This window comes from Arachis stenosperma, chromosome 2, assembly GCF_014773155.1.
Source record: "Arachis stenosperma cultivar V10309 chromosome 2, arast.V10309.gnm1.PFL2, whole genome shotgun sequence".
In the NCBI taxonomy this organism is placed as follows: Eukaryota; Viridiplantae; Streptophyta; class Magnoliopsida; order Fabales; family Fabaceae; genus Arachis; species Arachis stenosperma.
The window spans coordinates 5,370,378-5,384,940 of NC_080378.1; the positions used below are offsets into that span (position 1 = coordinate 5,370,378).

Here is a 14,563-nt window from a genome sequence, read left to right on the forward strand (position 1 = left end):
ACTCTAATGAAGTGATGATGGTTAACGCTGGAGAGATTATATATATAACAGATCAGAAACGGTTGAAGAGAGTAATGAATATTGGAGTTATTAGGTGAGAATCTTGCTAAGGAAATTGAATAAGGGTGTAATTGTAATATTCTATTTTCTAGACCAAGTAAACAACTTCATTTAATATTTATTAATTTTAAATTATTTTCAAAATCAGAATCTGATTAATTGATATTAATTACGTTTTTGAATAATAAAAATTTGATAAATTAATTGCTCTCTAAACACAGTGCCGTCAACCTTTTTTCTCATAGCTTTGGCCTTTTCCTCATGCAGACCACCGCTTCACTGCCGCTGCAGTGCGCCACTATTATTCCCGTCGCTCAGACTGCCGCATCGCTGCCACCATAGCGCGTCGTCATTCTCGCCAAATTTTTTGCACAAGTTGTGCGTGTGGTCCGTCGAGCAATGTGCCGCCATTCTCGTTGCACAGATCGCCGTCTCGCCACACAAAACGCCATTGACATTGCTGGTGCAGGGACAAGAAACATCCATTCTCAAGTAAAAAAAAATCCAATCTCGAATAAAAGGAACATCCAGTAAATTGAAGAAACAACATCCACCAACTTTTGGAAGATGGGACGTGACTCAACAGCGTGATGGAAGAGGAGGAAGAGGAGGCAAGACACGATGGAGGAGGAGGAAGAGACGCGGTGTCACGGCGGAGATGGTTGACGCGACGTGAAGAAAGAGGCAAACGACGCGGCGCAACAATAATGTGGTGGCGACGGAATGGAAGGTTGTGCAGTGCAGGAGAAGAGCGCGTACAACTCAGCGTGACTTTTCAACCGTGGTGGATGACGTCCTCAAAGCGGAAGCAACACGGCGCGATGGCATCGTTCGCGACAGCATTGGAGGAGGTGACGGTAGCGCGGACGTGGTCTGTGATGGAAGTTGACGGCCTGCAGTGTAGGAGAATGAGGCGTCTGCATGTTTTTTTTTTAAAATTAGGATTAAGAAGAATATAAATGGAGTGTTTTCTTTTTTGTGGGAATAATTATTTTTTATATTAGTTATATGAATAGTTATTTAAAAGAACAAATATGATTGGCTGACTATGAAATATTTATACTATCAATATTAATATTAAATTGTAAAATAATATTAAAAAAGTTCTGAATTAACAAAATTTTTAAAGATAAAATGAGATGATGAGAAGATAAAGAAAAGTAAAGAATAAATACCTAAATTGGTCATTAAAAAAAATTTAGATTGAATATTTTAGTCTTTAAAAATTTTTATTTATTATAAGTCCACAAAAATTACTTTCATATGACATATTTTAATTTATCATTTTCAATCAAATTTTCAACATCTACGTTAGACAAATAAATTTTTAATAATGTTAGAATATAATTAGGATCAATTAGCATCAATTAGTATCACTACAAGAAAAGAGAGTTATTTTAACATGATTTTTTTTAACGGCCATAGTTAAGTGTAAAAATTAATATATATTTTTGACAAATATCACAAATGTCAAATTTTTTATGTTTTTTGATGAATAATTTGATTGTAGAAAATTACTCCCCAATTTTGACACTTATTTATTTTCAACTTATTCCATTATTCTTTTTCTTCGTTGAGCTCCGTCAATTTTGGCATCACACTACTCTCAATTTAGGATCATATTACTCATTTTTCATCTTCAAAATCTCAGTTTATTCTTCAGTTTCAAGATCTCATCTCATTCTTTGTTAAAAATTTTTGTTGAGAATTTTTTATGGTCAATAAGTGTCAAAATAAATAGTATTTTTGACGATTAATAAGTATCACAAAAAATATATTCTCAAATTTTTTTAACAAATTATTTTTTACGGCCAATATTTATCAAAATAAGATTTAAAACTTTTTTACAATTACTTATATGTCAAAAATACTATTTTTGACAAAACTTTTATTAACATATTTTTACAGTTAAAATAGTGTCAAAATTTATTTTTTTGACGAATTTTAATTTTTTTTGACACGTAATAATCTTAAAAAATAGTCTATATTATTGTAGTGTATTATTTAGTATATCTGAATATTTATTATAGGAGATTACGTCTTTATTATTATGATTTTCTTAGTACCTATAAATATCTTTTATATTGTATCATTCCAGAAAATTTGAATACACAACACAAATCCTTTTTTCAGTTTAATTAAATAAAAAAATATTATTATAAAATATATTAATCATCTTTAAAACAATAAAAAAATCAATATCTCTAATAAAAATAATCTTCATAAACTTGTAAAAAAAAAAAATTTATTAAAAACCAACAGATCCGATTTAACACTTTCTTATTAAAACACTTATTTGGGTGCTTATTATCCGAAAATAAATGTTTAACATAAAAGTCTAACCGAGAGATAATTTATTTTGGCTAAGTGAGTCAACTGTTATATAATGAGAGGTGAATTGGTGGAGAGGAGAGTAATGAGGTTGGGCGAGTCTTCTATATCCGTCAACTTATATATAATCTTTAAACCCTAAACTTTTATTGAATTAATATTTGATAAATTTTTAATATATATTATATTTTATACAAATAATTTATTTAGTAACTTGTATTTTCCGTACATGAAAAATGGGACTTATAACTTCTAAGGACCAACGACTTTACATATGATATGACTTTTTCAATTCAATGCATTTGCAAAAATTTATGGATCCGTACATTGCAGTAATGCACTATAACTTTGGCAGTCTCGGCAGGTGGAGGCACACTCTGCACATTAATTTAGCATTAAAACCATTACATATATATATTCCACCCAAAATTGAATCATTAAGAGCTAATTAACAAATATATTAATATTAACTAATAGGGTTTCAATAATCCTTTTGTTATTTTAATTATTTTTTACCATATTTTATAAGTCTCTAATTTTCAAGCTACTAAAAGGTTAATAAATTTTATTAAGCTTAGATCAGATGTTCTTGTGGTCATATATATTTTGTGGTTTTATTGTTTGTCGTTCATTGAAGAAATCCAAAAATTCCTATTAAGTTTTAGTAAATCAAAAGAAAAGTAATTACAACAACTAAAATTTGTTTGCACAATCAAATGTGATTAAAAATTTTAACTGTAACACCGAAGAAATTAAAGCATTTATAAAGTAGTTGTAGCTAAAGACATGATCTGAGTAGCCAATTACAAAGCAATTATTAGAACACAACCATTATATTACATAAAGATAATGCTATTATTATCATTTCTTTTCTTCATTCATGTCTTTTATTCAATCATCATCTTCATCATCATCATAAATTCTTCATCATCATCATGATCATCATCATCATTATCATCATCATCATCTTCATCAATCTGCAATAAAGGCCAATAGATCAGACTAGTGCTTATGAAAATAACTTGAGCTTTAATTCAAGCATGCATATATATACTAAATTTCTATTTTCTGTCAATTGACAATAAAAAAAGTATTTCACTGTCTCAAAATAAAGATTCATGCATCAACTCCTAAAGTCACAGTAATAATAAAATTTTGTGCTCATTTTAAATAATGTAGAACCAATATTCAAATGGTTAAGAATTATTCATTCTTTGTATTTCACATAATAATTAGCTTATTGTGTTTTTCAATACGTACTGATTGAAAGAGTTACCATTAGTAACCATATTAAGATTCATACCTAAAATTCAAGATATGTGCTGCAGGCATAATAATGTTAATCGATTTGATGTTTTTATTTAGAAAGATTATTAAAAAGAAATTCAAACAATTGACAAGAACTGCTTTCTTCTTCTTCACTACTTCTAAATTGAATTGACGACTAATAATTGTGTCACTAGGCCGTGAAAATTTAATGGCAAACATAATTAATTGGTGGAGCTAATTTTTATTGACGAATATTGCACGGGCTTTAAATAATTAAAGATAATGTACATTTGGATAGTTAATAATTAAAAGCAATGATTAACTAACTTTGGAAAATTTTTACTAACAGACTAACAGAAGGAATTTTATTTCATTTAATAAAAATTTTGATTTTAATATCTTAATATCATTATTTTCTTAAAATTAAAATGAAACATGTCTAGGGTGTGGCTCAAAGTTGAAATAAAGTATAAATTAATAACCTATATTATATTGCATTTTCAAAATTTGAAAGTATTCCATATTATAAGGGCTAATTAGTTCACTCTGCCATACCTTTTATATATAAATTATACACAATTATTTAGAAAGAAACTTAGATTGTCAATTTAAAAAGTTTTAGAATTTATTATAGGAAAAATAAGATATAACTCTAATTGTTTAATTAAACATCCAACAATTAATTATTCATGCATAAAGTGAAATAATAATAATAATAATAATAAACCAGTATAGTTAGATTTGTAATATTATGAGATAAATTATTTGAACTAACCTTACAATATGGGATATGAGCAATTTTGGACCAATCTGGACCTGTCTCCTTATTGTACCTTGCATATAATGCGGGACAATCATATACCACTAAATACTGAAGATGATGAGTTTGATCCATGTTGGGAAGAGATGACAAATTTTTACAATGATAGATATAAAGTTCTTCAAGAGAAGTCATCGACAACCTTGTGGGCAATGATTTTATCCCTGTTATGCTTATACTCAAATATTGCAATTTAGTAGCTCTTTCAAGCCATTTTGGTAAAGCATTCAACTTTTTTGATCCAATGATTAAAAATAATTGAAGGTTTAAATTATTTACTACCACATGTTGCTTTCCTTCTTCCTCTTCATCCTCAAAATTTATCAGCTCTTCACACCAAAGAAAGCCCAGCTTCTTTAAAGTAGTCATGCGACCAACAACACTTGGTACGGACACTAACTTTGGACATTGAAGATACAAGAATTTGAGTTGTTGGAAGCACCCTATATTCATTGAGGACAAACTTGTAATTTTGATTCCCATCAAAAACAAATATTGAAGATAGATGAGATTTTTCATGTTTTTGGGAAACTCATCAAGGTACAAACTCTGCAAATTTTGCATCTTATAAATGGAATCAGTTAGCTTTTTTAAATTAGGACAATTTTCAAGATAGAGATATCTCAAGTGCTTCTTCATTTTGACAAAGCAATCATCAGGCAACGAGCTCATCAACTCCATATCTTTTCTCAGGTGCAACACCCTCAGATAGTTGAACTTGTTAGAGGCCCATTCTATTGATGCTTCTTGTTGTCCCTCTTGCACAATGGTTCTTGTCTTGCTCGACTCTTTCATTGTTAATTGTGCTAGATCATGTACAAGATCATGCATTTTGAGTCTTTTAAATGTCATTAAATTTTGGAAATCAAAGAGGCGGAAAAGATCATCTCCATCATGAATTTGAAGTAAAGATGTTGAAACAAGCTTTTTAATATATAACTCCCCAATATCTTCTGCATCTTCGTCTTCGCGTGTAGGTTGGAGGAGTCCATGAGCCATCCAGAACATAATCAACTCAATAACATGAAAGTCGTAATCCTTTGGAAAACAAGAGCAGTATGAAAAACATTGCTTTACTTGTGGTGGCAAGTGATTGTAACTCAATTTGAGTGATGGCAAAATGTCAGTTTCTTCTTGACTGAGATTCCACACCTCATTATCCATTATTTTTCTCCACTGATTTTCATCATGTGATTTTGATCTAAGCAAGCAACCCAAAGTTGTTATAGCCAAGGGTACTCCTTTGCATTTTTTAACAATTTGCTCCCCAATTTGCTTTAGCCTTGGGTACTTCTCTTCTTCCTTCTCTTCTTGGAATGCACATTTTACAAACAGCCGCCAACATTCATTCTCAGGAAGTCCTTCTAATTTCATTACAAGATTACTTCCCACAATGTCAACAACTTTTTGGCTACGAGTGGTCACTATAATTTTGCTGTTTTTGTCACCAGCTGCTTCTAACAAATGAGTTCTCAATTCATCCCATTTGTTGTGGTTTTCATTCCAAACATCGTCTAACACGAGTAAGAATTTCTTACCATGTAAATTTTGATTGAGAAGAGATATCATATATTCCAAACTAGAATTTGCATCCACCACATTCTCTCTCTTTGAGGCCGCATGAATAATTTTTTGTATTAGCTTCTTCACATCAAAATCGTCAGAAACACAAACCCACATTAAAGTATCGAAATTCGCCTTCACTTGGGTATCATTGTAAACCATTTGTGCAAGTGTAGTCTTTCCCAAACCTCCAATCCCAACAATTGAGATCACATCAATACTGTTAGCTTCTAATTTTTGTGTCATCAATGAATTTATAATCTCTTCTTTCTCTTCAAGTCTACCACACACACGGAAAGACAATGAAGAAGCAGTTTCTCGCCATGGTAAATTATGCTCCAGAGCTGGAGTGTTGACATGTTGTTCAATTATACCCAAGTTTCTCCCTTCTTTTATTTTTTCATCCATTTTCTGTTTCATATCTTTGATTTTGTGGGCCATCTTGATGCGAAATGCGAGTGGATTACTTGTGTATGAGAAGAATCGACGGACCTTTATGCTAATGCTTCCATATATTTTGACCACTTCATTACGTTTTGCTTCATACTCTATTTCGTCTAGTATGTCACCAGCATCATCAAATGCTTCTCTGAGTTGCTTCAACCACTCATCTATACTGTGGTTTTTTGCTTGCTTGTTCTCAGCATCTATGAGATATGCATCGATGGTTCTCAAAGAACTTTCAAACTTTTTTATTTCATCTTTAAGACCATATGCTAGAATAATCTCTTGGAACGATTTTGTTGCTAAATTGGCCAAGAGTGTTGATGCCACACTAGAAACAACTTCAGCCATTGAAGAATCAATGAGTGGAACCTTATGGCAATAAAAAGTAACGTTAGACGCCAAGAATATATATATATGCTGAATTTTCTGATGATATTGCTTTGGCTGGCTAAGAATGACCATGTATTAACTGATAAATAATCTTGTAACAAGTTATACATATGGTAATCAATGTATTGTTAATGCTGGTTGATTGAAAAGTATATTAAAGGAGCGTATGGTAAATGGCAAACTTGAAATGCAATGACAAATATGAAAATTTGCTTCCAAAAGAAAAAATAAAATATTTTAACTTGTGTCATTGGATTAAATTGGAGAAAACAGGACTCAAATCAAATTACTATTTATCACACCCTCTTTTAATACACTTTTCAATCATCCAGCATTACCAGTATATTAATTACCATACTTGTCATTTATCGTAAGATTATTTGTCAGTTAGCACATGGTTAATTACACATATCATATGATAATCCGGCTATATTTAATAATATGATAACTGGTAGGTTCATGACACATAGTATCTTAACATAGACAGTAATGCTACGTGTCACAATATTATTTATCCACGTATCAGCTTATGTCACGTGTCACAATTATATTTGTTCATGTGTCATTTGTTATGTTATCATTATAGATACATTAAATTGGTCTTTGATTTTGCACCAAATGACTTATTTTAATCCCTAAAATTAAATGTCGTACGTCAAATTAGTCTTTCACGAGTTTTTTCTCATTTTTTTTGTAAATTTAAAGTTCTCAATATATTTGAATGCACTAATTTCAATCATATTTTCACATTTTTTTAAATACAAGTATTTTTATAAAATATTTTTAAGATTTTAGTTTTAATTATCCAAAATTTTTTCTATAATAATTTAATACACATAAATTTTGTGATATATAATAATATTATTTTAGTAAAAGAATTATATGATTGATTAATACACATTTTTTATTTTCGTCTAAAAATATGCGTGTTTCTCATAAGAAATTAAAAATTAAAATACATATTTTTTATATTTTCAGTTCCTATACATTTTCTGGACTAAAATAAAAAATATATTTTATAATCAATTAATCAATATAGCTCTTTTATTAATAACATAATTTTATATTACAAAATTTATTGATATTAAATTATTATAAAAAAATTGTATGATTAAAACTAAATTTTAAAATTAAAATTTTTTTTTAGAGAATCATTAGAATTTATTATTTTAGTCAATAGTTAGCCATTAATGTTTAAAAGTATGGATTAAAGTATATGTTGTTGTATTACTAGACTAAAAGAGGTTGATAGCTAAAAGTGATAACTAAAAATAATATTCTGATGGCTCTCTAATATTTATCTTTTATAAAAATACTTGTAGTTAAATAACTTATAAAAAATAAAAATTAAAATTAGTATATTTAAATATATTAAGAATTTTGAATTTATAAAAAAATGAGAAAAAATGATAAAAGAACTAATTTAGTGTACGACATTCAATTTTAAAAATTAAAACGAGTCATTTAGTACAAAATCAAAGACCAATTTAATACATCTATAATGATGATAACAGATATCAGTACATGAATAATATTATTACATATGATATAACTATCTATGCCATCATACCACGTATCATTAACCAATCCGTCATTATATCACATGTCATTAATCAATCTATCATCATACTGATATACATAATTAAACTATAAAGTAACATGTCCCTAAAAATTTATTTCATCAAAACATGTCAATACATTATTATTGAAAAAAATATCAGAAACTAAGGTGGTGGTGTTTTGTCAATCTTAAATACAGAATTGGTGTAACTAAAGTTTCAAGGACAAGTTAAGTACATAATATCATTCTCAAGTCTATTTTAAAAATTTACTCGTACTTAGCATAATTTTCAGCTTTCTCTTGTGCCATTGTCTTAAAACATACGGACAAACTTTTTGGTCGGTAGACATCTAAATTCCTGAGAATTTAAAAATATATTTAAGTCTCTAATTTCTTTAAAATCTGGACACATTGATCTCTAAGTCTAATTTGTTCTGTTTTAAAAACTCTCTCATATATGCATCCGTATCAATCAGATCAGTATAATGGGAGTCACGTTTGATTTTTTCATTAGGTTTGACACACCAAAGTGAACTTGAAGGATTGATATGTCTAAATTTTAAAAAAGTCAATGACCTAAATATATTTTCAAATTTTTAAGGACTTAAATATCTATAGATCAAAAGATTAAGGACTTATTTGTCTTTTTCTCTTTAATTTAAAATACTTTTTAAGTATAAAAAAAACATGAAAATCCCTTTTCAAAAGCAGTCTCAAAATTCATAGCATAACTGAAATTATCTGATTGCTTGCAATAATTTAACTTTCGACCAAAGGGCAAAGATATTAAAACAAATCTCAGTCCAAATTTCATCAACAAATTCAAATGTTAATATAAACTTGGAAGCAATTAAAATGATAATAATTTATCCCCCAAACTTTAGTTTATGTGTAATTTACCCTATTTAAAATGTGCAATCCAGTATCCTGATGAACTTGTCAAATAATACAAGAAAGAGATTTTATTAATATTTTGTCCAAAATTAGTCTTTATTTTGTCAATATATAAAATATTAAAAATATTTTTATACATTAAAATTAACTATTAAAAGTAATCATTATGTATTTATGTATAAATATATATAATTTAATTAATTTTTAATATATATTTTTTATTCCAATGTATATTCTATCTTAGTATCAAATTTTAATGTACATTTAATATAATTGATAAAATATTTATGAAAAGGGACAGTTTGAAACAAAAGTTTTGAAGGCCAAACCAATAATCGAATCAACAAAGTTAAAAATTTAAAAATCCAATCAGACTCAAACTACATTAAATTAAATATAATAAAATATATAATTTTTATATAAAATAATTTTTTATATTTTTTATTTTAAAATAATTAATCGCTAAAACTCAAATTAATTCGACCGATTAATCAATTGTTTGACTGCTTTTTTCGATTTTTTATTAGTTTATTATCGATTAATTTTTATCCTCACCAAATTGATTTTATACTACAAAAAACACGTCGAATAACGACGGTTTTTTTATGAATTTGTGACGGTTTTAAACTGTTGCAAAACAACATATCGACGCTTTTGAAAACGTCGCGGATTAACCAAACCAATTTCGATTCTAAACAATGATTTGAAAAACACAGAAATTAGCATTTTTTTGAACTTCTTAACAACTTAAGCGGTTAAATTGCCCATTTGAAGATTTATGATATTGTATTTTTTTTCTTCATGCTTTAATCTACCATTATTGATATTAATTTATTTATTAGTACTTAATTTTCATTACTTTTAAAACAATTAAATAAACGGTGGAAATTGAAACATAACAAAAGAAGCACGAGAAGATGAGATCTAAATCCTTACACTTGAACTAAGACTGAAAATTAGAAACTAAAATTGAAAACTCAAATCTGAATTCTTATTTTAAAAACTAATCAATACATCATACCTCCTGACGTTGCTGAAGTGTGAATAAAGCCAAAGAACATCAAAGAACAGCTCATCATATATTTTGCACCGAAGAAATTCCCACAAAAAAATGTTAAAAAATAAAAACTTTATTAGAAACTTGTTGCATTTGGAAACTACATATTGAGTTTAGTAAACTTAAAAAAATAATAATAAATAAATATAAATTAAAAAAAAAGAAATAAGAAAACAAACCCTTCAAGTAGTGAAATTTTTGGTTATTGCTTGCTTGGATACTCTTGTACTACGTGCAAGAAAATTTAATTAGTGAATATTATTGAAGAAGTGAGCAATGGAGAGACAAAGAAGAGTTTTTTTTTTTTTTTTTTTTTCCGACAGAGAGATCATGAGAGGTGAGTTATATGTATGAAGCTATAGAAATTGAAGATAAGGTGTGTAATGGGGGTCACATTCACATACTTAATTGACTTACTATTCCTAATCATGCCTTCATGCACTGATCCTCTTTCAAAAAACAAGAGCATTAAAGAAGGACCACCTACTTCAGGATAGACAATTAATGCTCTCATTCTAAATGATCACTCACATGTTGGAGAAATTACTGATATTTTCTTTTAGTGTAAAAATAACTTGAAAAACAAGCGTAATAATTCGTGTCATGGATGCGATAAAATTAAAATTATAATTTTAAGTTGTTTTGTTAAAATTAATTTGAATTACAATTATTTGATTAATAAAAAAGTAACATGCCATGTATTGTTCGTTTTTTTTTATTTTAGTGTTAAATGGATCAACTCTAATGTAGTTATTAATCGTTTTTATTAATCTACTCTAATGACGAGTTCGTGATGTCGCGACGGGTGGGCGGCGATGGCGAACACATGACGGCACGACAGGTTTATTCTCTATGTCGTTGAGTGACCGCTAGATTTGTTCACTTATTTAGGTTTATGGTTGTTTGTGGATTTGGTTGTAACAGATAACAGTTAGACTCCAATATAATGAGATTCATGATCCTAATAAGGAGAAGAGGAGAATTGCTAGGTAAATTTATGAAAATAGGTGAAGTAGTTAAATGGAAAATGCCACATTATATGCAAATATTTCATTGACAGTTGTCTTATTTCGGTCCTATTTTTCTCCTGTAAAGACATAATTTATCGAGATCTCGTCATTTTCACAATTTTCAGGTACCTGAACATCTTCTGGCGTTAAAACTATATCAGAATTTTAGACAACTGCATGTGTCTTTACTATGTCTTTTTCAAGAGGAATAGTATTTACCTCTTTTCTTTTTCGAGAATTTTTGTCTTTGGAACCGACAGGCCTGCCACGCTTCTGGCGTGAACTTGTTTCAATGGGTATTTGTTCGACTGAGACATCAATTCGAATTGGGGCATTTTTTGCTGGTATATAAGATTTGGTTATCCTCTTTGTATCGGAAAATGCATCAGGCAATTCATTTGCTATTCTTTGCAAATGTATAATCTTTTGAACTTCTAGTTCACATTGCCCTGATCGAGGATCCAAATGCATCAAGGATGATGCATTCTAATTAAGTTCCTTTTCAGGAAGCTTATTCTCTCCCCCTAATGTTGGAAATTTTGATTCATCAAAATGACAATCTGCAAATCGGACTTTAAATACATCCCCAATTTGTATCACAAGATACCTTACTATAAAGGGAGAATCATATCCAACATATATCCCCAATTTTTTTTGGGTCCCATTGGATCCCATTTTTTATAAGATAACTTTGCTTTTTTTTTCTTCTTATTATTACGGTGTTTTTTTAGCTTCTCATGTATATTTTGATGTTTTTTTTATAAAATTTTCTGTAACTGTTATTTGATTATTTTTATCATTTACTATTTTTTATGCATGTTATTTTTTTATGCAATTTGAATTTATTTATTTGTTTTATTTTATACAATTTTATTATTGATTTTTGCATATTATGTTTATTATTGTTATTTTTTATAATATAAATTATTGATTATATTAAAAAGACTAAATTAAATAAAAAACTAATTATAAAACTTTTATTAAAGTTATAAGTAGTAAAAAATTATAATAAAAAAAAATACTAAAAAATGACTGAAAGAAAGTACTCTGGTTTAAAAGAGTACTCTGTATAAATTAACCTTATGTATATTGATATTTTATGTATTTTATTGGTGATTTATCATTTAACATAGTAATTCGTTTATGCTACGATAAGAATGGATGCCCGATGAAATTTGAATATTTGAATTTGTTGCATGTATAAATAAAAGACAACGTCTTTGGCAACGGACTCACTACAATAATATATAAATTCTCCCTCTTCTCTGTCTCTCTATGGTATAAACAGTAACATATATAAATTAGTAAATATATGAATCACTTTTATTACAGTGAGATAATAGTATTGGTAAATATTAATATTAAAGTCTTCTATTTATACTTTTTTATTTTATATTTATTTTCTCTTCCTTATTTATTTATCTTACAACCCGTTATCAGCACGAAATTTTGATCAAAATTTAGGAAGATTCAGGAACTAAATTTTTATTATGTCAAAAGTCTCTCATATTAAATTTAATACTCTTGATATATCTGGAAACAACTGCTTATCATGGATACTAGATGTCGAAATCTATCTTGATTCGATTGATCTTGTGTAACACGCACCCTATCACCCTAAGTTTTACCATAGCCATAAACTAAGGACGATAAAACAGTATATAATCAAGAAATAATAAAATTAGAAACCCGATGAAAGGAATAGAAGATCAAAGACGTATAAAATAGAGATACAAAGCGCGAAATATTCACACACGATAACTAAAGCGCGCAAGCATGAATAAAACAAAGTATGTAAGACTTTGCAAAAGCTCCAAGATATATAAGGTAATAGATATAAGATAAACAAGTCATATATATATATATATACACACAATAATCAAAAGGAAACTAGTCACTGCTTGCAGAGTTTAGGCCGACTAGTTAAAATTACAACAGAGTTTTTATATTAAAACAACTAATATCCTATCTCTTAAACTTTTCCAAAGGGGGCGAATTTTCACCCTGCCCCGCCCGGCTTTAATCTAGTTACTACTCGCCTCACTTTTACCCGCGAATAGTAAAAAACTAAACCTTAACCCGTCTTTGCAGGTATGTTCCTGCAGCTGCCCTTATAACCATCAAATTACATTTTAAAATTTACAATAAAAGCATCACATCCATACATAAATTGAAAGAATAAATCTCTACATTCAAGTCATAATCCTAATCAAGTCCAACCAAATATTTTAAATTCACACGCGCACGTTTACTACCATTGCTTCTTCTTCTTCTTCTTTTCTGCTGTTGTGTCTTCTTCTTCTTCTTCTTCTTCTTTTCCTTTTTCGTTGTTTTTCTCTTTCGTTATCGTCATCACCACCAACAACAACATTTATGTTGTTAACATCTTTATTGGTTCTCATCTTCTCTGGTGCCATTATTAAATAATTTCGATTCATTTCTTAGTTTATTTGAGGTTCATCTGGATCCAGAAATAAATTCGATGTGTTTTTTATGATGATTGAGTTTTTTTTACTGCTTGTTCAAATATGAACTAATTTCGATTCATTTGTGAATTAACTGAGGTTCACTTGATGCTGTTGTTAAGTATTGACCAAATTTTTTATTTCTTAAGAAATTTTGGTTCATTTTTTAGTTTAATTTAGGTTTATTGGGTTTTGTTTCGCTTAAACTTGTAGAACTTGTTCGTGTGTGGTTGTTTAGTTTATTTTTGTTCAAATCTGAACTAATTTCGGTTCATTTGTGAATTAACTGAGATTCACTTGAATTTCTTTTGCTCATCTTCCGCTTTGTCTTCTTCTTCTTTTTTATCTTTTTTTCTTAATTTTCTCCTTCTTATTTTATTTTTTCAAAATTCTTTTTTATTACTCTTTTAAGAGGAATAAAATCAAGAAGAAGGAACGGGAATAAGAAGGAGGAAAAACACGAAGATGAAGGAAGAGGAATGCGAAGAAGGAAGAAGAGAAACGCGAAGAAGTAGAAGAAGAAGAAGGAGGAGGAGGAGAGAAATGCGGAAACGTTTACGTAGTTGGAGCGTGTTTTCACGCTCCACTAATGAAACTAATTTTTGTTGGGTTTGAGCCAACTTAGTTGGATTTAGTTGTCAAAAAGATTTAGATGTATAGTAACTCTCAAATTGAAATATAAACATAAGATTCATA

The 14,563-nt window shown here is 28.7% G+C and overlaps 1 protein-coding gene across 2 annotated transcripts; it reads right to left on the minus strand.

Annotated features, from left to right (window-relative positions):
- Positions 1 to 3,140: 3,140 nt before the first annotated feature.
- Positions 3,141 to 10,719, minus strand: LOC130962180 (disease resistance protein RGA2-like). Of its 2 annotated transcripts, XM_057888307.1 has the most exons (4): positions 10,572 to 10,719; positions 10,357 to 10,368; positions 4,436 to 6,859; positions 3,141 to 3,368 (listed from the first exon to the last, which is right to left on the minus strand). In XM_057888307.1, exons 3-4 carry the CDS (start codon positions 6,836 to 6,838, stop codon positions 3,279 to 3,281), a joined length of 2,493 nt encoding a protein of 830 aa, XP_057744290.1. In that variant the 5' UTR covers positions 6,839 to 6,859; positions 10,357 to 10,368; positions 10,572 to 10,719; the 3' UTR covers positions 3,141 to 3,278. The 2 variants fall into 2 exon arrangements, with proteins under 2 accessions (XP_057744290.1, XP_057744289.1); XM_057888306.1 differs by having other exon boundaries at positions 10,357 to 10,695.
- Between the last annotated feature and the right edge of the window lie 3,844 nt (positions 10,720 to 14,563).

What these genes read in the sequence shown, in the direction of transcription:
- LOC130962180 (XM_057888307.1), bottom strand. Translation starts at nt 6,838, where the DNA reads ATGGCTGAAGTTGTTTCTAGTGTGGCATCAACACTCTTGGCCAATTTA. An exon ending in CTCATATCCCATATTGTAAG is followed by an intron (nt 3,369 to 4,435) that starts GTTAGTTCAAAT and finishes CCTTTATTGCAG; the next exon opens with ATTGATGAAGATGATGATGA.